The following is a 27,305-nucleotide window of genomic DNA, read 5'->3' as shown; positions in this document are numbered from 1 at the left end:
TTTTGAGATGAGGATGTTTGCACATTTATAGCCCATGTTAGTTTGAACCAGCCACATTTCAAGTGTTTATGGACACAGTTCTAGGGTATCTAGTGGCTACTGTATTGGACTTGTGGCCTTAGACTTTGAACTGTCGGATCTAGGGTTGACTTTGTTATTAAACAGGCAGTCCTCATCTAAACACCCCAAATACATACTGTCTTAAGGTTTGTTTTTTTTTAAATGTAAACATTACCAGAAGGGGATATTAATAATACTCAGCAAACACCTTTGATTCTGAGACATATTCTCTTACCATTTTCCCAGTTAGAAATTTCTGGAATTGGAGTTTTATATGGTATTGGTATGTATACTGCTCAAAAAATTAGGGGATATTTCAAAATGAATATGAAACAATAAAATATCCCCTAATTTTTGTGAGCAGTATACTATGTAGTGGTATTTGCCCCCTACCCCCAGCTTGATGATTTATCTTAATGATGACATTATAGAATGCTGTGTTTTTGCCATCATTACAATAACTCTGTGATTTGTTAATAGCAAAGTAGAGCACAGAACCATTTTCATTTTACTGCCTTTCCTATCTAGATAATTCTTACAATTCCTTCCCGTTTGAAGAAGCTAGGAACTTGTGTCATCCTTGTGTTACACCTCCTACCTTCCTCACCCCCCGCCCCCATACATATATACATCATACACCTTTTAGAACATGAGATCTGTTTATGTTCTGTGATTCCCTAGGCAGAGAAATCGTCTGTGTGTCTCCAGCACAATCTCTAACAAACAGAGTAGGCTCTTATGACAGAGGTTTTCATTGAGGTACATTGTGTGTTCCTCTCCTCTTTTTATTTTTTGTATTTTTCCGAAGCTGGAAATGGGGAGGCAGTCAGACAGACTCCCGCATGCGCCCGACCGGGATCTACCCGGCATGCCCACCAGGGGGCGATGCTCTGCCCATCTTGGGGTGTCGCTCTGCCGCAATCAGAGCCAGTCTAGCACCTGAGGCAGAGGCCACAGAGCCATCCTCAGCGCCTGGGCAAACTTTGCTCCAGTGGAGCCTTGGCTGCGGGAGGGGAAGAGAAAGACAGAGAGGAAGGAGAGGGGGAGGGGTGGAGAAGCAGATGGGTGCTTCTCCTGTGTGCCCTGGCCAGGAATCGAACCCGGGACTCCCGCATACCAGGCCGACACTCTACCACTGAGCCAACCGGCCAGGGCATGTTCCTCTCCTCTTAACTTGACTGCTGCCACCTTGGTCTGGGGGGCTGCCATCTTTCATCTGGTCTCATCTGTTGTTTTGATTTCCACCTGATCTCCTTGTGGCTGATCTTTTTTCCTAAGGTATTCATCTCTTCCTGTCAGCATCATTTTCTATCTTGAAACAAAGGTGATCATATCACTTCCTTTCCGAAATGCCTCCAGTGGCTTCTCTTTGTCCCCGTGATACCTCCCCCAGTCCAGTCTGTATTCCATCCAAACTCAGTTTTAGCTTGTCTTCGCCACATTTTACCTTTGCTTCTGCTTTTCTGTGTGCTGGAAGCTCACACTCTCAAACTTCATGCATTAGTGCAGCTGTTACCATCTCTTTTTGCTCTTTTTTAAAAAGTTCAAAGATTTAAGTTTCACTTAGAAAAAAATATATTGAATGGAATGTAGTCACATGACAAAGTATAGTTGGAGAATGGTCTATAAAGAAGATTGTCTCTATTCTTGTTCTCTGTATTCTATGTCCTGTCTCTCTTCTTACTGCCCAGGTAACCATTAGTTTCTTATGTAATATTCCAGTGTTTCCTTGTGCAAACTGAAACAAAAATCAAACAAACTTTTTCCTTTTTCTTTTCTACCCAAAGTTAGCTTTTTAAATATACTTTCTGCATCGTACGTTTTCACTTACCCCTTAAATGGAACTAATTGCATCTGTTTTCTTCGGAACTCCTCAATATTTATTACTTCACTTACAATGTGATTTTTATCATATGTCCATAGATGTATGTGTAGATGTATTAAGGTATCTGTCCTCTCCCCTAGACTGTAAGCATCTCGTGGGTAGGGGTTTTGTTTTTCATCTTCAGTCTTAAGGACCTAGCTGAACACTTGGCTCGTACTAGACACTTGGTAAATTGAAGGCAGTGACACATGGTAGGGCAGGGAAGAATTTATTTGGAAAGAGAGGTGGTGACATCTCAAGGGAGAAGTAAAGGAGCTTCCCTAACACCTCAGTCCCAACCCCAGAGCAGTTTCACGGGGAGGAGTGCTAAGTCCTAAAGCCACATTGGCCACTAAACGGGTTCCTTTTTTGACAGTGATTGTAGTTTAGTGACTTGGCTTTGGCATAATAACTAGTCTTTAAAACATAATTTCCATGTATGTGCATAAATATTCAATCTAACTAGTTTTTTTTACAGTTTACTTCAAAGCAAGTAGTACTGCTTTTTAACCCTCCAAGAAGACTAGAAAGTTCTTACAAAGGAAACTATAGAACTGTTTCTTAAATTAGAAATAACACATTAAGAATTCTTTTGTAATTCTTAGAGGGTTTGCTTTAGATTGGTATCCCACAACTTTCAAAAGAAACCTTGGTCATAACTAATTGTCATACAGTAAAATCTTGCCTAACTGACTAAGTAGCTAAGAGATGGTCCTTTCAAACAAGACTAAGTAAGCCACATTGACAAAGACATCCACATAGGATATACGATGGTAGAATAAAAACAACCAAGACTGCAGGCAGTAATGTACTTACCACAGTTCCTGGTTGATGGTGTTTTGGGGTAGGGGCTAGGTTAAGTGTGCCTCAGTGGGAGGTACGAAGGAGATCCCAGCTTTGCATATGTTGAGAGGAGGGGTTTGTTCTTTTTCAGATGGTCTAAAGTCACAACAAGTGGTATTTAAAATTAGATTTTCCACGTGTCCCATGGTGGTCCATTGCCTTATTTTGTGCCCTGGTGACTCTATCTTTGTTTGTTTTTGAGACCGGCAAGTCAGCGTTTGTTAAATCAGATACCTGTTTCCAGTGTTTAAACTCTTACTCAGCAGACACTTGTCCTGTCTTCACGACTTAGATTTGATCACTATTCCAATTCCAAATGTTCTTCTAGCACAGATGCTGACTCAGGAAATGTTAGGTGCTTGTCTGTCCTACAGAGTACATTGTTTCCTCTGTATTGTGTTTTCTCTCTACTGTGTTCTTTCTGATATGCTTGTTAACACATTTTTATATATTGTTCTAAAGGCTCGTGAAGAAGAAATGACTGCAAAAGTTATGGACCTACAGACTCAACTTGAGGAGCTTCAGAAGAAATACGAGCAAAGGCTGCAGCAGGAAGAGAACCCCGGGGACAATAAAGTGAGAGGAGCTGGACGGGGCGCCATGTTTCTGAAAACATCGTCATTTCCTTTACAGCACTTGACTTGCTTACTAACATGGCGTCGTTCAGTCCTGACAAAAACCTTTGCCTTCATTTTATAGGGAAAGGAACTAAGATTCAAAGAGGTTAAATGAAATGTTCAAGCTCACACAATAATTACCCAATCTGCCAGAGTCAAACAAAGCCTAGACATTTCTGTCTACTAGTGCTTCCAGCCTTTTCTGTGGAAAGACCCGCAGAAGAAAGGGAACCCCATAGCCCTGATGCAGAGCTAAAATGGACCACAGGAAGGGTTATATTTTTAGATGTTTGTATTAAAAATTCATGTAAGCCTGACCAGGCAGTGGCGCAGTGGATAGAGCATCAGACTGGGATGCGGAGGACCCAGGTTTGAAACCCCAAGGTCACCGGCTTGAGCGTGGGCTCCTCTGGTTTGAGCACAGCTCACTGGCTTGAACCCAGGTTCACTGGCTTGAGCAAGGAGTCACTCGGTCTGCTGTGGCCCCCAGTAAAGGCACATATGAGAAAGCAATCAATGACCAACTAAGGTGCTGCAATGATGCTTCTCATCTTTCTCCCTTCCTGTCTCTCTGTCTCTTTCACACACACACACACACACACATCCATGTAAATTTTATATGCCACTCGATAATATAGCCTTATTTGTAGTCACATAGGAATGTTCTTAGTTATATACCTTTAAGAAAAACAATTCCTTTTTTCTCCCTAGTTAATGGGTCAGACGCAAATGTAATGGGTTATTCTGAGAACTTGGACTGACTTCAGAGAGATCAGGCACTGTGTTTGTAGGCATTTTTATTATCCCAATCTTTAAGTAAAGTTGATGCTCTGAAAGGTAAGCCATGTTTACCCTGTGGCTTCCTGTCCTGCTGTGCTCCCCAACAAGTGCACACCTGCAGGGCATGCGGGCCTCAGTTTGAGACACCGACCAATGTACCTTTACTTCCCGAGATAATCTCCCTCATCCAGGATAGGCTTTTCATTGCATTCTCATGAGAGCCTGGGAAGGTAGGTGGGCACTGTTTGTGTCTGCTCCTGTGAGGTCCAGAGCATTCATTGCAGAATGCCACTTACCAGATAGCAGTTTTCCAACACCAATGGCACAGATGGCTTTCTCAAAATGGAGACGAGGCCTTTATAAAGGGCTTTGCTAAGCTGTGCCAGTTAGTACCTATCTCTTAGTTATTAAGACTGAGCCAGCTGTGTGAACTTTTCTCTGTTTCTTTAATAGCTGCTAAGTTCTGTTGTTTTCGTTTTTTATTATTTATTTTATTTATTTTTGCCGTTTGGTCAGGATGTGAATAGCAGGTACTATAAAGTACTACCTCCTATGAGAAGAATACATGTATTTCACTGTCTAATAACGTGTTCTCCTTGATATCAAAATAAGTGTTAATGTCATATATAGTGACATTTGGATCTATGTTGGGATGTCGTGGAGTACTGAAAGGTTATGAAATTAGTATTAGGTGTTCTGAATCCTTTGCCTTGTGTCTTAAGAAGAGACAGAAAATATTATTAATTTTTATTCCTACTCTAAGAAATACCTTCTATTCTTCATGAATTTTTATCTTTTTCTTCCCAGGCGTATTTTGTTGTTTCTGTGAAATCTCGAATTGTGTATCAGTGTTCAATTGAATGAAAAATAATTTGTGATTATAGCTCAGAGTGTATTCCCATAAGTAGTCATTTAGAGGTTTCCTTAAAGGGCCTATATGCTTTAAATAGATGTTAATATGTTTAATTTTTATAAATTATGCAAACAATACACGAATGTATTCTTATTGTAAAAGAGTAAGGTAATACAGAAATATATATATATATAATACAGAAATACACACACACACACACACACACACACACACACACACAAACACAACCCTCCCTGGTGGGCACCTCCCTGCTAAGTGGTAATCAGTGTTAGAAGTTTGGAGAGTGACCTTCCAGGTGTTTTTTTTTGTGTTTGTGTTTACCTATGTGTGTGTATATTTACATAATAGTTTATATAACAAAATAGACCAGGTTTAAAAGCAAATATTTAAAGTTGTCACATCTCAGATCTGACCACTCTTAAGACTATACCACTGATTTCTTATTTCCTTGTAATAATTTCATATTACTCCATTTTATTTTTTCATAAAAATTTTATTGTATACACTTACTTTTTTTTATTTTCTATTTTCAGGTAACAATTATGGAGCTACAGGTAAGATAAAATCTTCATTGAATTTGAATGATAGTAGTGCATTTTTAGGAGCATTCTGTGTTTTAAGTTAAAACATAAAGAGACTATTTTATTTATTATTTTTTCCCCTTCTTTTCCAAGTGAGAGGAGGCGAAGATAGACTTTCTCATGTGGCCAACCAGGATCCACCTTGGCAACCCCCATCTAGAGCTGATGCTCTGCCCATCTCGGGTCAGGCTGGCAACCGAGCTATTTTTAGTACCTGAGGCAGAGGCTCCACAGAGCCACCCTCAGCCCCCAGGCCAACATGCTTGAACCAACTGAGCTATGGCTGCGAGAAGGGAAAGGAGAGAGAGGAAGAGAGAGAGAAGGGGAAGAGGAAGGGGTGGAGAAGCAGATGGTCGCCTCTCCTGTGTGCCCTGACTGGGAATTGAACCTGAGACATCCACATGCCAGGCCAACGCTCTACCACTGAGCTAACTAGCCAGGACCAAGACTTTTATTTTTAAAAATTCCCAAGCAGTGCAGAAAAGTGTCCGGTGATGAAACCCACATGCCCTTGGGACCTGACGTTTTGTTCTTTCAGACACAACTAGCACAGAAGACGACTCTGATCAGTGATTCAAAGTTGAAAGAGCAGGAGTTCAGAGAACAGGTATGGGTCTGATGGGTGCCTTTTATTTTAACTACCTTGTTTAATTTACGTGAGTACGTACTTGGACCTCACTTAACTAAAAAAGAATGGATTTAATAGTTGGCTTTGCAATTTTGTTTTACATTTATAGAGGATCTCTCTCAATTTGTGATTACCTGCACTTAAACAAGAACATTTGCATGTTATTTCTAATGCTTAACATTTTGGATAACAGTTTGTATTTGTTTAATTTGTAATTTAAGTTTTTAAAAAGTTATCTTTGCTTTTATCAGAGGGAAAATACATTGACATCAATCTTTTACTACTTTTTTTTTAGTATTTGAATTATCTTGACTTAATAAATATGACTTGTCCACGTGTCATCCAGTAATTTGATTTCAGTTGGACCATGTGTGCACACACAGAAGGATAGAAGGACTCACAGACATCGAACACCATATATGTGTTTCTGTGACGCGTGATCTTCAGTAATCTTTTTCTAGAGGAGTAGTGAGGCAGGGCAGCAGGCTAAGTTTGAAGGCTGAATCTCCAGGGATATTCCAGTTTTCTTAAGTTTCAAATATATAAAAATCTTGATAATTGTTGAAACTAGCTAATGGATGGATATAGGCGTGTTAATTGTGCTATACTTTCTGTATTGAGTATGTTTGAAATTTTTCGTAATAGTTTTTTTAAAAAATTCATAAAGATAGGTACAGCAAGTCCTCACTTAATATTTTTGATGGGTTCTTGAAAACAGCAACTTTAAGCAAAACAACATATAATGAAACCAATTTTACCATAGGCTGATTAATATAAATAAGAGTTAAGTTCCTACAGCATATTTCTGGTCACAAAAATATTACCAAACTTCTATATAAAGACCCAGAACACTTATAATAGTAAAAATTGAGATAAATGTGAGCTATATAAACATTTAGGAAAGGTTAATGAAAACAAGTAAGAGAATTCTTTTTCAACCTTATTCTTCCAGTTCAGGGTCATGAGTGGCCGGAGCCTCTCCTGGCAGCTCAGGGCCCAGCGCAGGAACCCTCCGTGGATAGGACCCCCTTTGCCCTGCCACCGTAGGGCCACTAACACACCCCCACACTCACCATGCCAGGACAGTGTAGACATGCCATTTCACCTAATGTGCACATCTTTGGGATGTGGAAGGAAACTAAGTACCCTTAGGAAACCCACACATAGACGTGGAGAGAATATGCCAACTCCACACAGACAGTGGCCCTGGCCAGGAATTGATTTTTGTCCCTCGTCAGTGTTATAACAGGGCGAAATGGACTGAAACAATGTTATTCGAGTACTGTGTACTAAGTCCCAGTATAACTTTATTTTTTTCTAGTTCTTAGTGGTGCAACTTTTCTCATCTATTCCCAAGGTTACTGCTTTAAAATTCTCTTATTTACCATCTTCAAATTGTTCTAACATAATACATATTGTATCAGTTATTTTTGTGGTGGTAAACTACATATAACAAAATTAACCATTTGAACCATTTTTAAAACCATGCAATTCATTGTCATTTACTTTATTCACAGTGTTGTGAAATTGTCACCATTATCTAGTTCCAAACATTTTATTACCCCAAAAGGAAACTCATATCCATTGAGCAATCACTCTTCTTTACCTTCTCCCCCTAGCCCCTAGCAACCGCTAATCTGCTTTCTGGGTCTATGTTGCCTGTGTTGGTTATTTAATATAAATAGAATCATATAATACATGATCCTTTTTATCAGGATTCTTTCAGTGACTATGATGTTTTTAAGATTCATCCATGCTGTAGCATGTATTGGCACTACATTCCTTTCTATGGCTGAGTCATGTTTCATTGTGTGGCTGTAGACCACATTTTCTTTATCCATTCATCAGTTGATGGACATTTGGGTTGTTTCTACCTGTTGTGAAGAGTGCGGCTAGGAACATTATGTACAGTTTTTATTTGAATACCTGTTTACAGTTCTTTAGGGTATATTCCCAGGAATGGAATTGCTAGATCATATAGTAATGGTATGTTTAACATTTTGAGAAATGACCAAACTATTTTACATAGTGGCATCATTTTATATGCCTGCCAACGAAGTGTAAAGATCCTAATTTCTCTATGCTATGCACTCATCAACAAGTTTTGTGATTATAGCCCTCCTAATATGAAGTGGTACTTTGTTACGGTTTTATTGATAATAGGGATTTTCCTAATGAGTAATGATGTTGAGCATTTTATCATCTGCTTGTATAGCTTCTTTGAAGCAATGTCTATTCAAATCCTTAGCCCTTTTTTTAAAAAAGACTTTATTTACTCATTTTAGAGAGGGGAGAGGGGGGAGAAAGAGAAAGAAGAGGGGGAGGAGCAGGAAACCTTAACTCCCATATGTGCCTTGACCACGCAAGCCTAGGGTTTCGAACCGGTGATGTCAGTGTTCCAGGTCGACGTTTTATTCACTGCACTACCACAGGTCAGGCCTTAGCCCATATTTTAGTTGGGTTGTTTGTTTTTATGTTTTGAGTTTTAAGTGTTGTTTATATATTTTGGATAGTAGACTCTTATCAGCTATATGCTTTGCAAATATTTTCTCCCATTCTGTACATTGCCTTTTCACTTTCTTGATGACGCCCTTTGAGGCACAGAAGTTTCATTTTTGTTACAGTTTAGTTTATATCAGGGGTCCCCAAACTACAGCCCGCGGACAGCATGCGGCCCCCTGAGGCCATTTATCCGGCCCCGCCGCACTTCTGGAAGGGGCACCTCTTTCATTGGTGGTCAGTGAGAGGAGCATAGTTTCCATTGAAATATTGGTCAGTTTGTTGTTTTAAATTTACAGGTTCTTTATTTTAAATATTGTATTTGTTCCTGTTTTGTCTTTTTACTTTAAAATAAGATATGTGCAGTATGCATAGGGATTTGTTCATAGTTTTTTTTATAGTCCAGCCCTCCAATGGTCTGAGGGACAGTGAACTGGCCCCCTGTGTAAAAAGTTTGGGGACCCCTGGTTTATATATTCTTTCTTTTGTTACCTAAGAAACCATTTGTATTAATTATATTTGCCAACATGCTGTTTTCAGCATTAAAATATCTAGTGGTTACAGCAGTCTTTTTTTTTTTTTTCAAACATACGGTCTCCATGTGAATTTTATGATACGATTTAAATATTTATTATTTTTAGATTCACAATTTAGAAGACCGTTTGAAGAAATATGAAAATAATGTATATGCAACAACTGTGGGGACACCTTACAAAGGTAAGAACGATCTCTTATATGATGTTGTCCATGGTTATCTCTCTCTCTCTTTTTGTTTTCCTTCTTTTCCAAGTGAGAGATGGGGAGATAGATTGACTACCACAGGCAACCCAACTGGGATCCACGTGGCAACCCCCATTTGGGGCCGATGCTGTGCTTATCTGGGGCCATGCTTACAACCGAGCTATTTTTAGCACCTAAGGCAGAGGTGCTAAAATGGCTCCATGGAGCCATCCTCAGCGCTTGGGGCCAGTTTACTCAAACCAATTGAGCTATGGCTGCAGAAGGTGAAAAGAGAGAGAGAAAGTGAAGAGGGGAAAGGAGAGGGATGGAAGTCACCTCTCCTGTGTGCCCTGACCGGGAATAAAATCCAGGACATCCACATGCCAGGGTGACGCTCTACCACTGAGCCAACCAGCCATGGTTATCTTATTGGTAGATTTATGGGTGATTTTTATTTTTGTCTTTGCTAATCTAATTCTTTACAATGAATATATTTACCTCTGTGATTCACCAATAACAGCTGGTTTTAAGGAAAGAATGGTAGTCATTTCAAACAAAATTAATGAATTTCTGTTGTTTAAAATTTTAAGGCCCTGGCCAGTTGGCTCAGTGGTAGAGCGTCGGCCTGGTGTGCAGGAGTCCCGGGTTCGATTCCCGGCCAGGGCACACAGGAGAAGCGCCCATCTGCTTCTCCACCCCACCCCCTCTCCTTCCTCTCTGTCTCTCTCTTCCCCTCCCGCAGCCAAGGCTCCACTGGAGCAAAGTTTGCCCGAGCGCTGAGGATGGCTCTGTGGCCTCTGCCTCAGGCGCTAGAATGGCTCTGATTGCGGCAGAGCGACGCCCCAAGATGGGCAGAGCATCGCCCCCTGGTGGGCATGCCAGGTGGATCCCGGTCGGGCGCATGTGGGAGTCTGTCTGACTGCCTCCCAGTTTCCAGCTTCAGAAAAATACAAAAAAAAATTAAATAATGCTGCAGTGTGTAAGTGAAATTGCAGGTTCCCACCTTATTCTCCATTCTCCAAATGGACCTAGTTGACAATTTATGTATATTTTTTCAGACTCTTCCATATGTGTGCAAGCATTTATATAATCTGCTACGCACACTCATGCACACACAGTTCTGTATTTCACATGCTTCTTTTTTTTTTTTTACTATTACAATAATGATATAATTGCTAAATTTGAAACCAGGATTTAAAGAGAAGATAATTTTGTATGTATTTTTAGATTCAAGTTGGGGAAGGATAAGTTGGAAACATTCTCACTTTAAATAATGAAAGCTACTGACAAAGTGTTTCAAAGCCTGAGCTTGGGTCTATATGGAGTTCTTCCCTTGAGATGATCTTCATTGAACACCCGTAACAAACTGCCATTCTCAGCGTTACTGCCTCACTGCATTAAGGATAGTTTTATTTTGCTACATGTTATGTAAACCTTTCTGTGTTTTCGTGGGAGGTGCTAGGGCCTGAAGCTAAGCCATTTTGCATTTTTGAAAGCGCTTATTACTATGAAATAACAGAAAAGATACTACCACACAATTTTTAATTAAATTAAATAAGGACTTGCTTTGGATTCTTTCTAAAATGCTTTTCAAAAAGCATTCGGAGGTTTCCTATGACTCATTATGGTTCATTACAGAGAGGACTCCTGCTACAAAGATCATTTGCCACAGCTCAGTCAGCATATGTGAGTGGTCCTTAATTGCCGAATCAGTGCTCAGCGGTGCATCGAAATAGTATTGATTCTTTTTGGTGGTTTCAACTTAAAAATTTCCTACGTAATTTTCTTTTATTCTCAGTTTTAGGTTGTAAAATGATCATACATTACTTATTTAGTAAACAACACGTACTAAGTGCCAAGCACTATTATGAAATACATTTTTGTGTATCAGCTCATTTAATCCTGTCAGCAACTCAAATCATCTGGTTCAATATGCACATTAATCTCTTCACCATGCTGCTGCCTTAAAGAGCAAGAGTAAAATGAGCACCCACCACGCAGGAAAAATATTAATTGCTTCTCCAGGAAAATGTCTATAAATAAGTAATCTAATGTTTAAAACAATAAAATCTGACAAGTGAAAAACATCGCAAACTCTTGCGTTTTCTGGCAGTCGGGAGCAGTGATTTCCCCCTGTGCTGTGAGGCCCACTGTCGTGCGCAGGGATTTTAAGACATGCAGTATCTGACTGTTTAACCAGGGACACTGACCTCTTTTCCCTTAGGTTGTCAAATTTAAAAAATGACAACAACTAACACAACAATAGCCATTCTCTATGAATTAATCAAAATTATATCTATTTTTGTGTGTGAGATTGGCAAAAAACATATTGTTTTTATGTGTCACAGAATTGTAGTATTAATTAGTGTCATGAGATGAAAAAGTTTGAAAATCTCTGATCTCGAGGGATGAAACACAAGTATTTTTCGAAGAGAAAATAATAGAGTGTTATCGTTATTTAATTTTTGGTGCTCTGTATTTGCAAAGTGTGATTTGAGTGAATTGGGTCTTTCAAAAATATATACTTTTTAAAAATGAAGTATTTCAAACACATAAATACTTGCAGTGTACACACATCAAGTATGAAGACTAGTTAACACCCTGACTCTGCCACCTGGAACTCTGTAGTGCCTCTGAGCCTCCTTGTGCTGCTCTTAAGTCTTCTCTCTGTTCTTTCCCCACAGTAACCACGCTTATCACCAGCATAAGCACAGTTCCCCCTGCAGGGGCCCAAAGCCTAGGCTCTGGTTTCTTGACAAAAACTCTCAATATGCGCTTTTACTGTCTCGGTATCCCCAGATTCCCGTTTGCCTCCACATTAATTCTGTGGTTTCATTTTCTTGTGTTTCTCTACCCCTTTTGGGATTTCTTATGGTCTTAGAATGTTTTTGCACAGCATTTAGATGTTTCTTAAAAGCAGAGGGCTTTTCAGATTACCCAGTGTGCCATACTACTGGAAGTTGATGCAAGTATAGACTTCACATAATGTATGATTATGAAATTATTCAGATTAAGGTTTGTCATAGTGTGACTTCATATATCTAAACTGTAAACATAGTCTTTAATTTTAGATTGAAATAGAACTTACCAGATAAACTATAACTTTTTTATCAGTCTTTTTAAGATGTTGAATCAAAATCTTTGAAAACCATTATAATGACATTAATATTTCATGCATTTTCAAGTTATTTTATTTATCCTGTGTTCAAAAACAATTTTGAAAACGATTTAAAAAAAAGAAAACTTGATTTAAACTTAGTGCTTCTAGGTTTGAAATACTAGAAAAACTAGAATACTAGCCTGAGATGCTAAAGTCTTAATAAAATAAAAATAATTGTTAATTTTAGTAATTGTAGACTCTCTGAAGCCAATGCATAATATTTAAGAGAGAAAACCAGTTAAGGAATTGTTGTATTTCCTAAGTATAATCTTTTAAAATTGTCCTGCCAGAAGGAGGAAGAAGAGGAGGAAAAAATGTGAGAAATAAGATTGCTATAATAATTCTTGTTTTCTCTTACAAGGGAAGAATGCCCGTCAGAATGCTTTGTGGATATACAATACAGAACCATGCAATTTAGTATAATTAATACAAGAATGATGCGTATCTTTGTTCAGTTGGTTTTTAGTTTGTCTATTTTCTAAGCAATAAATAGTGTATCTAGTTTTATCTTTACAACTCCATGTGTTTTTTATTTGACAGGTGGCAATTTGCACCATACTGATGTCTCACTCTTTGGAGAACCTACCGAGTTTGAGTATTTGCGAAAAGTGCTTTTTGAGTATATGATGGGTCGTGAGACTAAGGTATAAATCAAGTCTGGTGATATGGCATTTAGCTTAACTTTAAAGGAAATATGTCCCCTTTTTAATATTCATGTTGATTCCATATGTCTACTATTAACAGACCATATGTGCTCATAGTAGGTACCTGTGTCCTTGCTTTTAATTGACAGAAGTCAGTGAGATTTTGCTTATATTGCTTGCATTGATAAAATATTAATTTTAAAAGTCCTGATGCTAAATACTAAAATTTAAAATGTCATTAACTTAATACTTTGTGAACCATGTGGCTATTTTTATTTTTGCCTTTAGATCCTAAAGTTAGGATGATAGATCTCATCGTCCTGGAGGCTTCAGGATAGTGTGGACATATTGGAAATGGTCATAATTAAGAATGACAGCTTAGGGATATTTAGAAATATTTTATATTAGTCACTGTAAGAAAATCATTCCCTCACTCAAGGAATGACCACATCAGAAGAATGATAAGACTTGGCTAATTTGTTTTTTAGAATGTTAAATATATTGGAAGGTCCTTGAGTCTAGAGTCTTGTCTTATTCTTATTTATATCCCTTACAGTGCTTTTAAAAGAGCCTTAGGTTGGACTTTTGGTAAATATATCTTGAATTGAATTGAATGCATTTAGGGAAAATCATGAATCTTTCCTCAAACAAAACTTTCCACTTAAAGCAATGACTGTTTCTGATACTGCTTTAAGTTTTTACCTACGTGAACTTGTACATTGTCTGTATACCTTGGCTGAAAATGGGCTAATGAGTTTTCCATTTTTAGAAGCAATCCATGTTTTAATTTATGGGTCTGTGGGGTTTACTGAGTCATAGGTTGCTAAGCCAGTTCAGGGGTTGATATGAAATATATTTAAAATCTGAATAGTAAGAGCATAAGAAAATATCTTAAAAGAACATTATGAATTTATGGATTATAGATTCAACCAAACACTAGGAGTTATCAGGCTAGAAGTCGTTTGAGTCCTTGAAATCTGTAGAAATCTTATTTCATTGTTTCAAGTAGTTTCAAATTAAAGTAATAATTAGTGTGATCCTGAACATGTATCACAAGAGGAACCTATTAAATCACAGTGATTCAGTGTCTTTGTTTCCGAAGGACATTTTTTTAATTCAAAGGATAACAAACGAATTTTTTCCTTATCTGTTTAAAACAAAGCTAATGAAATATAACTTTCGCTTATTATGTCTTTATTGGGTAGCAGCCTGTGTTTGAGGTGAAGTGGATAATACAGTAGTTTGTTACCTTGTTATTGCAGGAAAGGTGAAAGGGCCTATCTTTAAAAAAAAATAGCCTCTCAAAACTTTAGCTACTTTGTTTCATTTGTGAATCTAAAACTATGATTCCTGTGTTGTTGCAAACTAAATTCTTAACCTGTTCTTGGTCTGCGAAATGAAGAGGCTGACGACCTCGACCTGTTTCTTCCGGAGGGGGCGAGTGTGTGGGATGAGGTCTCTAGAGTCAAGTCCTCTGAAGAGAGACCCAGCAGGAACAAATGATGGGTTCTGGGCAGTGCCAGTCCAGCCGGGTCTAAGCTAGTGTTTTCAGGGCTTTGCAGTGAGTTTTAGGATGCGACTTGGGAGACAGCTGAAAGGGATGTCCTCGAGGCATAGGAGCCCCGTCTAGCACCTGGCTGGGGTCCCTGTTGAGGAGGGCTCTCTCTGGTCTTCATCTTCACCCTGCAGTGTGTTTTTCTAGTCATTAAAAATGATGAGTAGTCTGTCATTCTGAAGTCACATTTTACAGGTAAATATTGAAAATTGGTAGCAGATTTTCCATTTAATTTACAGTATATTTATTGAGCACTTATTACCCGTGGCCTTTTGTTTATCACCAGGGTCAACAGGGAGATGAAATCTGACACCATCCTAACTTTAAGGAGTTTACCATATAGGGATGCTCCTTGACTTTCGGTGGGGTTACTTCCTGTTAACCCATCGCAAGCTGAAAATATCTTCAAAAATGCAGTTAAGATACTACCTAACCTACTTAACATCATAGCTGTGTCTAGCTACCTTAAACGTGCTCAGAGCATTTACATTAGCCTGTAGTTGGGCAAAATCATCACAAGCCTGTTACATAATCAAGTGTTGAATATTTCATGTTATTTATTAAGCATATTGCTTTCACACCGTCCTAAAGTTGAAGAATCATTTAAGTCGTAACATTGTAAGTCAGGATCTGTCTATAGAAGGGAAGGGGCGCTGTTCTCAGGTGAGCATCATGTGATGCTGTCAAGATAAGCAGGGAGTCTTCATGTTTACTTGTGGGAAGGTCAAGGAAGACATCATGGAGAAGCATGTGTGTCTGTTGGACTTAAAATAGGGGCTTAGATTCTGATAGATGAGCTCAGATAGGAGGGGAAGCCCAGACAGAAGGTCAAGGCCGGAAATTTGGTGTGGGTTTCGGAAGACATGTAGTCTGGTCCAGCTGAAACCCTGGGCCTGTGAGGTGGGGGCGCCTGCAGTGGGCGGGGCCTGGGTGTGTTCAGTTTCACCCGGAGCTGCTGTCGCCTGGAGGGTTCTGAGTCGGGGTTGACAAAGTCAGAGCTGTTTTTAGACGTATGTTTTGCTGACTTGTCCAATTTTTACACATTAATAAAGAATTTGAAATGGAGACCAGATTATGGCTTTAGAATGAGCCAGAGATCTATTGTGGCCTCTGCAATTCGATCTTCGTCTGCAGTTGTTTCTTGTCTCGCAGGGTCTGTGTGTCACCCCACCTGTGTTTCTTCATCTGCCTCTGCACACAGTGTATTTAATTTTATGAGGCAGACGATTTTTTAAGGCCACATGTAGGACACACATTCTTATAGTATGAAGTTAAGTAAGGTCCCTTCTTTCTTCTGTTCTTGCACTCTCTTTTTCTTGGGATTTGATCCTGTGTGCTATTATTTGTACTAAAATTCAGCCTGTTCTTCTTTACAGTAGCCATTGTTTCTACACCCTCACTTTTGCTGAAGCCTCTCCCTGAAGTGAGCCTGGCAGCAGAGTTCACTTCTGGGCCAGGCGCTGGTTGCCCTTCCCCTTACTCCAGGGCCCGAGGGTAGTGTGTAGAGCAGGGGTCCCCAAACTTTTTACACAGGGGGCCAGTTCACTGTCCCTCAGACTGTTGGAGGGCCAGAGTATAAAAAAAACTATGAACAAATCCCTATGCACACTGCACATATCTTATTTTAAAGTAAAAAAACAAAATGAGAACAAATACAATATTTAAAATAAAGAACAAGTAAATTTAAATCAACAAACTGACCAGTATTTCAATGGGAACTATGCTCCTCTCACCGACCACCAATGAAAGAGGTGCCCCTTCCGGAAGTGCGGTGGGGGCCGGATAAATGGCCTCAGGGGGCCACATGCGGGCCGCAGGGCAGTAGTTTGGGGACCCCTGGTGTAGAGAGTAGGCAGTCTGGTTCTTTCCGGGGTGTGGCAGGGAGCTGCCTTCCCCAGTAAGGTGTTCTCTGGCATGCCCCTGAAGAGCTTTAAGTCTTTACTGGGCAGTCAGCTGCAAATTGGTGAAAGGGCCGGCTTTCCCATTTATCATTGTCCAGAAATGTTACACAGATACTAGCTACAGTTCTTGTTTTTTGTTTTGACAGACATGCTTGTGTGTCCTTGCATATGTGGTTTCATAGTGAATATAAATGGACCTTTTGGGTTCTTTGAACTTTAGAAGCTTATTGGAATTAAAGAAATTCTTATAATTATAAATTCCTGAATTTTTGATTTTTATTGTTTCCTAAAAGCAGCCTTCATAGATAGTAGACCAGAAAACATTTGGAATTGCCCCAAAGGTTCAGAAGAAGTCACTGACAGGCAGTGCTTCGCATCCCTGCCATCAGCTCAGGCCACATGTGCTCCGGTGTAGACCTCAGACCAGCAGTGCAGGGGAGGGGAGGGTTTCCATGGGGTGCTCCGTGGGGTGCCTTTGGGGCCACAAGGGCAGTTGTCAATGGTACCATTTTGATCAGAAGATGGCAGAGGCACAAAAGGAAAAGAAAGAAGGGGATTGAAACGAAAATTCTGCCGGGTTGGGGTTTCTGTTATTAGTTGACCTATATCTAGTATCAGAAATATGTAAAGTGCCTTGCCTAGGCTTAGCACATAATAGGAATTTTAAAAGCATTAGTTTCTTTTCTTCCTGGAAATAATTATACCTTTTTTCCTAATGGTGTGAGTTTCCAAAGTTTTGGTCAGCTCTATTGTGTCATCTTTTCCTCAGTGACCTTCTCTGGTCTGTCCCCTGTCCCCACCCCCACCATGCACACAGTCTGTGACTGGGAACAAGGAGTGTTCGAGTCGGCTCTCTGGGTGTCCTCCCTCTCTGTAGGAACCCTTGGGAGAGCACCAGCACCTGAATTTGTATGTAAGCTCTAAACTTGTTGTCCTACTTATTTCACAAGTGGTATCTTCTTTCCTCTCTGTTTCCCTCAAAACATCTCATCTTGATACAAAATAGGGAATTTCAACCCTTGAGGAGAATTTTCCACGAGCTTAGGAGTGACAGTCTGACTTACGGTATATTTATTTAGATCTGCACAATTTTTTATCTTGTTTTGCAAGCCACCATGTGTAATGTTTGAGTCATCATGTTTTCTACCAAACAAAACATCTTGTGTTTATTTAAGATGTAATTTGTATTTCTATGAGGTTGATGTGCTGCATGTCTGAAAGTGCCTACTGAGCATGTTCATGTTCATGCAGTAGCCCATGTGTATGAGATATATGATGTGATTTAGAGAAAGCCGAATGGGGGGTATCTAATTCTGATTATTTAGAGGCTATGTTTTGCAAATACATCACTTACTTTAGAGATTTCTACAAATAAAAAGCCTTATAAAATAAATGAGTAAGGTTCATCTTAATAAGACAAAGGGGCCAAGAGGATTAGAACTTTATATAGCTTCATGCTATTGTAAATACATCTTCTTGAAATAATATCAATCAGACATTGTGAGGAGTCCTTTTAAATTAAAATTAGAGCGTTGGCTGTTACTTCCTTGACTGATACCTTCACATCATACTTCTTTGGTTGTGGCTTCCATCGAGCGCACTAAAGAATCTCACCAGCAGCACGTCAGAATGGGTCAGGACTGAAGCTCTGACGTCTGTCGGTGATCGCCTCTTGTTTCTCTTGCAGACAATGGCAAAAGTCATAACCACTGTACTGAAGTTCCCTGATGATCAGACTCAGAAAATTTTGGAAAGAGAAGGTGATCGGCCAACGGTAAGCTTTAAAAGTATGTTACGGGTAGAAGATGACTTTATCTTTTCTATTTACATTCTGTGTTATTTACAAAAGTTTCAGTTGGTAAAAGAAATGTAAAATTTAAAGTTTTTGTTATACTGTAGCCTGACAAATGAGAGTGAATCCACATAAATAAAGTTGAGCTTCGGGCAGATATGAATGGGTGTCCTCAAGGAAAAAATAGTCTTATTTAACAGCATATGTGAGGGGGACACCCATGTGCACTATGTGGGATTTCTAGAATTCGGGCTATATATGGAAAGATTAGAAAAGATTGATTCTGGTATATCCAGTACATACATCCTGGTGATTTAGAGATTACAGTTTTTTATTCTACTTGATTGATATTCAACTATACAATAATTCTGAGTGAAAAATTTAAACATTTTTGAGCTCTTGACATACTCTACAAGGAAATGTAGATAACTGAACTATTATAAACTTTTGTGTGAAGTCAGCAGTGATTAAAATGAAACACACACTTCATAAATTACACAGAATTCTCTGTGCCTAACTTCTTGCTCTGAACCAGGACTTCAGAAGAGCCGTTCTAAGCAGAGTGAAAGTGTGAAGTCTTGTGTTGCCCCTGGCTTTCTTCCTGCTGCCTTTTCCTTCCTTACAATTAGCCTGCAGTACCTCCACGGCCTCCCCTAGCTCCTTACCTAGTTCATGGTCTCAGTGTTGCTCCTCTCTTCTCTCCTCACTGAAGCACGAAAAGTTCTCCTTAGTGTTGAGTTTGCCTGCTTCAGTAAGAAGGACTAAGCCAGTAAGTTTCCTCCCAAAGCATCCTGTCTTATCTAGACAAACTGTGAATGTGTCTTAGAACTAAGCCCAAACTCTGGTGATAGCTAGAAGGTGGCAGGTTTTCCCTCCCGGGCAAAGTAGCCCTAGCACTTCCCAGCTCTGCATGAAGTTCCTTTCCTCTGACCCAGTGTGCAGGGGCAGTCCTGATGGCACCCCAGTGCCTCAGGCACATTCGGACCCCCTGGCTTCCGCGCGCGCGCATGCGCGTACGTGTATGTGTGTGTGTGTGTGTGTGTGTGTGTGTGTGTGTGTGTGTGTGTGTGTGTGTGTAGCATTCATTCCTCTTTGGTATCTAGTGGCTTGAAAAGCATTGCTATACCTCTGTAGTTATTTGTGGTTATAAATATTTTTGATAAAGAAGTATGTCACTATAATGTATGTCCTTTATGAACAGAGAATGTTAGTAAAGTTTTTAGTGAATAGCTAATTCTATAACCATGTAGTCACTTAGTAGAAGTTTTTCTCTTCACTGAGTAAAACAACTGTGTCTCTAAAAATAAAGAACTCCAGTACTGGTAGAGCTGTTGACATGATTCTCTCATTATGGCTCAGTTTAAGAAAATATTTTTATATGGTATATAAAAAAGTTCACTATCTTTGTTCATTCTCCCATGGACTCTTTATCATCTTACTGTTGGAGCGTGGCACACTCTTCTGTTGCTGTTGGGCTCCATTTGATCAGGACTGGCTCTGCAGAAAAGACTTGTCCTCGGTCATTGCTTGGCAGTGTTAGAAACATTTCTACTCGTCCCATCCGTGTGCACATGCAGTCGCAGTTTGCTTTGTCTGGAGGGAAACTATTGGTAATTGAATTGATACATGTGAATAGTGGATCGTGTACAACTTTTTAAAGCAGACAGAAAAGTTGTGGATTTTTTTTAAGTTTAATTAAAAGTAAATATTGGAGCCCTGGCGTGTGGATGTCCCGGGTTCGATTCCCAGTCAGAGCACACAGGAGAAGTGACCTCTGCTTCTCAGAGCGGTGGAGAAGCAGAGGGCCGCTTCCCTAGAACAACTGTTTTCCTCTTCTCGGCTTTTAGCTTGTTGTGCCTCTTATTTCATTTTGTGGTGGATTAGGTAAGTTAGTTGGTCAGAGTAGACTGGACATTTGAGTGAATACAAAGTGTCTTTGGCTTGTCCAATTGTTTTTTTGCTGAATAAAATTGCCCTAGAAGTACACCATCAGATTTTTTTAAAGGAGAATGTTATTTGTTATTTCGGATAACTTCATTAAGAAAGTCTGTTTATTCATTAGTAAAGTATAGTTGACATACAGTATTATAGAAAGTTTATTTTAAGCAACTGCTAAGTCATCTCTTGAAATTGAGAGGTTCTTTTGTTATATGGAAATTTCTTTTAAAAAGTATTTCTACAAATACATTTTTCTCCCTAGAGTGCTGGCGAACTTAGTGACATAGTTAGTGTAGATGCTATGTTCTTGATGACTCCATTAAAAGAAAATTTTCTTCCCTTGATGAAAAGGTTGGCTCATTTTCTTTCCCCATCCGCTTTAGTCATTTTAGAAACTGACCTTCTGTTGACTCTGTTTTGGCTTTGCTTTCGCGCTGAGCCTTCGTTTTGGGTCAAGTTCTTGCTTAGTGCTTCCCTGGACCAGTCTTGTTCTTCAGTTAATGTTTCTCACAGCTCTCCCTTTGTGTGGAATTTTAAAAATCTCCTCTGAATTAATGAAATCATAAAAACTTTTGCACATTGTTAGGCTCAAATCGCTTCTTTTCCAGGGAGTTTTAGCTCTCTCTGTATGGTCTCAGTAGGTGCATGCGAGGTGGATTCAGGAAACAAATGCGTGGTGGTGTATAGCGACAGATAGCACTCCGCGGATTTGTTATCTTAGAAATAGTTTTGACTCTTGATTTTTAAAAAATAATTATGTAATAAGTGATCATTGTCAAAATACATTGCAAACAATTCAGAAACATAACATAGGAAGGGAGGTTTTTATTATCTTCAGCCTCCCAACTGTTTCCACCATGCCAGGATCGTCTTTGTTAATTGTGTGGTGAATATCCCCAGGTTTTCTAAGCTTTATTAATATGTTAATAATTATTCCTTTATCATTTAATGATTTTCTTTTATAAAAATGAGAGTATGTAGCAGCTTTTTTCACTTACTATATTTTTATATTATGCTACCTCATTGCAAATAGATCTACCTCATTCTTTCTGATGGCTGATTGTCTGATTGTATGGACGTCCTACACTTTAGTTCACCAAATTGTATGGCTGTGCTACAGCTTAGTTCACCATTTCCTATCATAGGCACTTAGGTGGTTTCCAGTTATTCAGCATTTATGAGCATAGACACGGGAACATCCATATACTTATATTTTATAAGTTTTCTAATATGATGATATTATTATTATTATTATTGTGTTGTGTGTGTTGCAGATATTATTTTCTAGTTTGCCTTTTGATTTTGCTGCTTTTTTACTAACTTCATATTTAGTATAACAAACAGAATTATATTTCTGAGATTGGTCACATTATCAAGAATAGACTCAGATTTTATAAAACAACACCTTTTTTTTGCTGATACTGTTTTAAAACAAACCAGGAAGCTAATTAATAATCTTGGCTTACGACCATCCTAAAACAGGACATCGACTTTATTTAAGAAGGTTGCTGAATTAAAAACTGAATCTGAAATTGGGTTTCTTTGAATGGAAATTTTGAGTGGATCATCAATCCATTCCTGATGTACTGTTAAATTACAAGAGAACTAATTATTCAGTGATAAAACTGGCATATTTTAGGAATGACACTGTGACATATAGATACACTGTAGTCATATTCATCAGTATTTCCTCATAGCCTCTTGATGGGCAGTTGAGATTATGTAAATCAAATTTAAATGTGTATTTTAATGGAGTTATGAAATAAATCTTTTTATAAAGAAAATAATCATACTCTACCTGAGCATATAAATATGTACTTAAAGTGTGAAGTACATCTTTAATTATGCGGTTTAAATTTTTAAGTTAAGTTATAAGTAAAATTTCCGCTACATCATGTTATGTTTACTTGGGATAGGAGGGAGGTATTATAGATTCCTTATACTTTGCCTATACTTCCTTAATTTGGGAAGATTTAAGGAATATTTTAGTACAGTCTGTTTAATCCTTTGAAGTTCATACACACATATAGTCTATGTGTTATATTGTCTTACAACTAACCCATTAAGCTTTTTCTCTTCCTGGCTTTGTAGTACGCTTCACCTCGCAGTGGTATCTTCTGAGTAACCATCAGTCTGTGCTTAGTTAGCATGTGGTGAGTGAAGAATAATGTCTTGTGTCTTCTGTGCAAAAATCAAATGTATTGCATGATACCAACCATTTTGCTGGAATTCTTTTGCTTTTTTGTTTAATATATGATTTTTGCTATGGGTTAATATATGTATTTTCTGTTAATTCAGTTCTATAGAGTAATACTATATAGTGATTAATAATCATCACAATCTGTAAGATTATATAGTTTTAGGAAATTTTAGTTCTTTAAATAGTATTTGAGTTTCATAATTGCTCTTTGAAATTTTGTTAAAGAATGCAAAAAAGTATTTATGTATTTTATATTCTTTTTAGTTTTTTATTTCCTAAGAATGTTCATTGAAGTCAATAAAGATTTTGAGAGAGAAATGAAAAATCGTTTTCTAGGTAAAAGTGAAGTGATATATTTCACGAAGCCAGATTTTAAAATATTGTAAAACACTTCAGAGTTGAGGATACTCTGAGATAAATGAAAACTAGTAAAGTTGATTTAAAAATAAACGCAGTTTTATTACTTCTGGGATCATACAGTTTAACAAAATAAGGCATTTGTTCTGAGGAGACCCTTAGGCAGCTTGCTTTAATTGAAGGTGGCCATTTCTAATTAACATAGTATTACAACAGAGGCACCTAAAATATTTCAAAGCAGTTGACTGTGTTTACTTTTTATGCACCCCTCCAAAGCCCTCCACATATTATTCATGTGGTTAGCTTGATTTAGCACCTCCTAAAATTTAGGGTTCATTTTCACAAATCACAAATAACCTGGATCACAATTAATTAGAGCTGAATTATAATTAAAGATTTTCTGTGATTGTTAATTTGGCAACTATTCAGCTAACATTATCAAGGTTTAAAATGCATATACATGTAGCATTTTAAAAAAACTTTTTAGCTTTAAAAATCCTTTATGCCTACATTTGAGTCTTATTTTGATTTTAATATATATCAATTAACTTTTTTTAGTAATTACCTATAATTATCTTCAATCATGTAAATCCCATATCTAACTCAGTAAGTCTTAAATTTCCCTTTTTTAATAATATAAATATCACACCAAGCTTGTTATATTATTGCATTTAAATGTCATAATCACTGGAAGTGATTGCTGTGTAGCATTTCTGTTCACTGAGTAGTTGATTGACTGTCTCCTCAACTTTTAGTTTGAGAAATTTAAACTAAAAATTAGAAAAATGGTACAATAAACACTTATATACCCTTACCTGTATCCACCAGTTATTAACATTTTGCCAAATTTTTTTCACTTTTGCTCTCTCTTGCTCTTTCTCTCCGAGTGTATTTCCATCTGTGATATTTGACAGTTGCTTGCTAACAGACTATGTTAGCAAATATCTTTAAGAACAAGAGCTTTTTCTACATACTCATAATCTCTCTCAAGATATTTAATACTGTGCCTGACCTGTGGTGGTGCAGTGGATAAAGCATCGACCTGGAAATGCTGAGGTCGCCGCTTCGAAACCCTGGGCTTGCCTGGTCAAGGCACATATGGGAGTTGATGCTTCCAGCTCCTCCCCCCTGTCTCTCTCTCTCCTCTCCGTCTCTCCTCTCTCTCTCTCTCTCTCTCTCTCTCTCCCTCCCTCTCCTCTCTAAAATGAATAAATAAATAAATAATTTAAAAAAAGATATTTAATACTAACATAAAACTGTTATCCAGTGTATATTAAATATTTACATTTTTTTGTTTTCCAAGGAATGACTTTCATAATTTTTTCAAATTCCAAGATCCATTCAAAGATTGCACATTGCAGTTTATTGTTATGTTTTTCTAGTCTCTCCTTTAAATTAGGAAACTTCTCCCCACTCTCTTTGTGTTCCACGACATGGACATTGCTCAGCATTATTGAGTCATGCGTGAGCTTCCTCCCGCAACAGCGCAAGCTCGGGTTTTTTCTCATCTCATCTAGATTTTTAGGGCCAACATAATTGTTGAGCTAATTTTATAAGTAATATACTATTGGAGGTGCATCATAAGTAGTGGACTATATTGTTCATTTACAAATTGAGAAGACTATAAAACTTTCTCTTTCCACTACATATATATGAAAGTTTGTCTCTATTACTTAAGCTTATTCAAGGTGATTATTTTAATGGCTTTTGTTTTTCAACCTCATACTTGACCTTAGCATTGTAATCAGAGAAACCTTATTAGGAAGGTTTAGCACCATTTCTCACAAGATTTTATGTGTTTAAAATTAAGCATGTTAACTTGAGATGAGGCATAGCTTTCCACACCACAATGCTGTTGGTCCTCCCCCACCATGCGCACAGCCCGGAGAATCGCGGAGTGTGAGGACATCCACACAGCAGGGAGAGGGTGGGGCGCCTTCTCTTTGCGTCAGTCTGCACTGCTGCCTCCTAGAGAGAGTCAGTCTGCACTGCTGCCTCCTAGAGAGAGTCCGCCCGGCCAGCGCTGTGTGCCCGGCTCTCCCAGTTATGACTCGGCAGCATTCCCTACATGGTGAGGGGTTGCAGATTCAGTGTCACTCACAAAGACTGGTTTTCAGGCCTCCTAGCGCTAGGTCAGATCATTCCAAGGACATGGATTATTTTTTAGAAGATTTCTGTAGGATTTAATACTTAGAATGTCTCTACTTCAATCCCCAGGCCATAGAATATAATTTAATTTTAACTTGAATCGACTAATCTCCCAAAAAGTTGGCTTTGAAGGGTTTTTTTTCTTTATCCTGTTTGCCTTTATCTTTTGCAGCCGTGGTTTCGCTCTTCATCGTGAAGAAACGGGCAGAGGGATGGCGGTCGAGGCAGGGAGCTGTCCGTCGCTGTCCCTGAGAAGCCAGCTGCTGTCCAGGGCCCTCCGCGCAGCCAGAGGACCAGGACACTGACACCGGCTCTCGGACGCAGTGCAGACAGCCTTTAAAATAGGTTGGATCGGTGGAGAAATGGTGATAGTTTTTCTCTTTTCTTTGTCTTTTCTTTGTTGGGAAGAGTTTTATGTTGTTTAAAATTTTTTGAATAACTTCACCTGATTTATGAGCTCATAATGTTTCTTTCTCCCATTCTTTTTGTCCCTCTTTTAAAAGAACTGCTTGCCTCTTTTCTATTTATTTTTAGAGTGACTTTTTAAAAAAAGACTTGTGCAATACATTTTGAGGTGAAATTTAGTGGAATTTTTTCTGAAAAATTAGAGCTTTTAATTGACTATCTGATCCAGATTGACTTGTTGAATATTTACTAAAGACTAGTTATGACATATGATCAATCCAAACAGCAGTACCTCATTGTTTACTTAGCTTTTGTACTTATATTTTTCAGAGGAAATACTACTACTGTAAATTGTAAATAGTCGATACATAACAATTGTATGCAAATCTGTGACTGTTGGCAATGTCATCTCGGAAGAACAGATAAATAAAGTTTATTTACTATATAAAATTTGCTGATTGTACTTTTTTCTATGTTGAAATCTATTTCAAAATAGTTAAGAATTTATTTTCTATCTGGGCAAATATAGTGAATTAACTATCTGTCAAGATGAGTATTTGGGAAGGTTTTTTTTTATGTTCAAAATGAGCATTACTAAGTTAGAAGTATGGAAACAAGACATACATCATAGTGTGCTCCAGGCTTCTGCCAACTGGGAGACACCTTCTCTTTCTGGTGGAGTAGACCATGCTGTGAGGTTTTACAGAACTTTCTGGGCACCAAAAGTTGGGAACTGTTCAGGGGGTATTGCACACTCTTTATATTCTAGCAAATAAAATATTCAGTATTGAGGTGTTATCTAACATCTGCCTCAAGGTGGAATCAGTTTCCAGAGAGTGTGGACCTTAGTGTTGCTGGTGTATTCTATTGTGATAAAGAGTGGGGAGCTCGGGGACTCGGGGGCTCAGGGTGGATGCCCAGGGGGGTCTTCCTGTAGCCCACAGCTGACTCCTTTGAGGGCTACTATTCCAGCAGGGAAGAGGGTCTTTACCTTTCTCTTAAGTAGCAAAATTTTGTCCCACTAAAGAATTTCTGACAAAAGACATAACTACCTACTCTTTTTATATCTTTTCTTAGGGTAGATGTAGACTCTTTTTTTTTTTTTTTTTTTTTTTTTTTTTTTTTTTTTTTACAGAGTCAGAGAGAGGGATAGATAGGGACAGACAGACAGGAATGGAGAGAGATGAGAAGCATCAATCATCAGTATTTCATTGCGACACCTTAGTTGTTCATTGATTGCTTTCTCATATGTGCCTTGACTGTGGGCCTTCAGCAGACCAAGTAACCCCTTGCTCAAGCCAGCGACGTTGGGTCCAAGCTGGTGAGCTTTGCTCAAACCAGATGAGCCCGTGCTCAAGCTGGTGACCTCGGGGTCTCGAACCTGGGTCCTCCACATCCCAGTCTGACACTCTATCCACTGCACCACCATCTGGTCGGGTGATGTAGACTCTTGTAAAATCCATATACAACTTACAGCAGTTTCTCCCTGATCCATTTCTTGAGACAAGCAAATCAAAAGGATCAGCAAACATTTTTTTTATAAAGGGCCAGATGATGTGGACATGGCCCACAGGCTGTGGTTTTCCAGCCCCTGAGAAAGAGCACAAGCTGGATTTTTAACATGGAGTTGGGGGAGGAGTGAACAGGAGTTGCTCATTTTTCTTCAGTGCAGGCATGGTTAAGAATAATGGTGACATTCTCTCATTGTCACTTGTCCCAGCAAACAGAGCAAAGCCTTA

At 38.6% G+C, this 27,305-nt stretch overlaps 1 protein-coding gene across 4 annotated transcripts in view; it reads left to right on the top strand.

Annotated features, from left to right (window-relative positions):
- GOLGA4 (golgin A4) overlaps positions 1 to 25,646 on the top strand; it is a 95,221-nt gene extending 69,575 nt beyond the window's left edge. For 3 of the 4 annotated variants that reach the window (XM_066350933.1, XM_066350931.1, XM_066350934.1), the window contains 8 exons: positions 3,230 to 3,343; positions 5,572 to 5,592; positions 6,158 to 6,226; positions 9,388 to 9,463; positions 13,167 to 13,270; positions 18,414 to 18,500; positions 22,548 to 22,609; positions 25,334 to 25,646. In XM_066350933.1, coding sequence (XP_066207030.1) covers positions 3,230 to 3,343; positions 5,572 to 5,592; positions 6,158 to 6,226; positions 9,388 to 9,463; positions 13,167 to 13,270; positions 18,414 to 18,500; positions 22,548 to 22,577 — 501 coding nt within the window. In that variant the 3' untranslated portion in view covers positions 22,578 to 22,609; positions 25,334 to 25,646. The remainder of the gene's footprint in view (positions 1 to 3,229; positions 3,344 to 5,571; positions 5,593 to 6,157; positions 6,227 to 9,387; positions 9,464 to 13,166; positions 13,271 to 18,413; positions 18,501 to 22,547; positions 22,610 to 25,333) is intronic. The other variant, XM_066350932.1, reaches the window with a different exon arrangement.
- Positions 25,647 to 27,305: the final 1,659 nt, after the last annotated feature.

This window comes from Saccopteryx leptura, chromosome 10 (assembly GCF_036850995.1).
Source record: "Saccopteryx leptura isolate mSacLep1 chromosome 10, mSacLep1_pri_phased_curated, whole genome shotgun sequence".
Classification (NCBI taxonomy): domain Eukaryota; kingdom Metazoa; phylum Chordata; class Mammalia; order Chiroptera; family Emballonuridae; genus Saccopteryx; species Saccopteryx leptura.
Note: the sequence above shows the minus strand (reverse complement) of the source record. Positions and strands in the feature narration are given on the sequence as shown.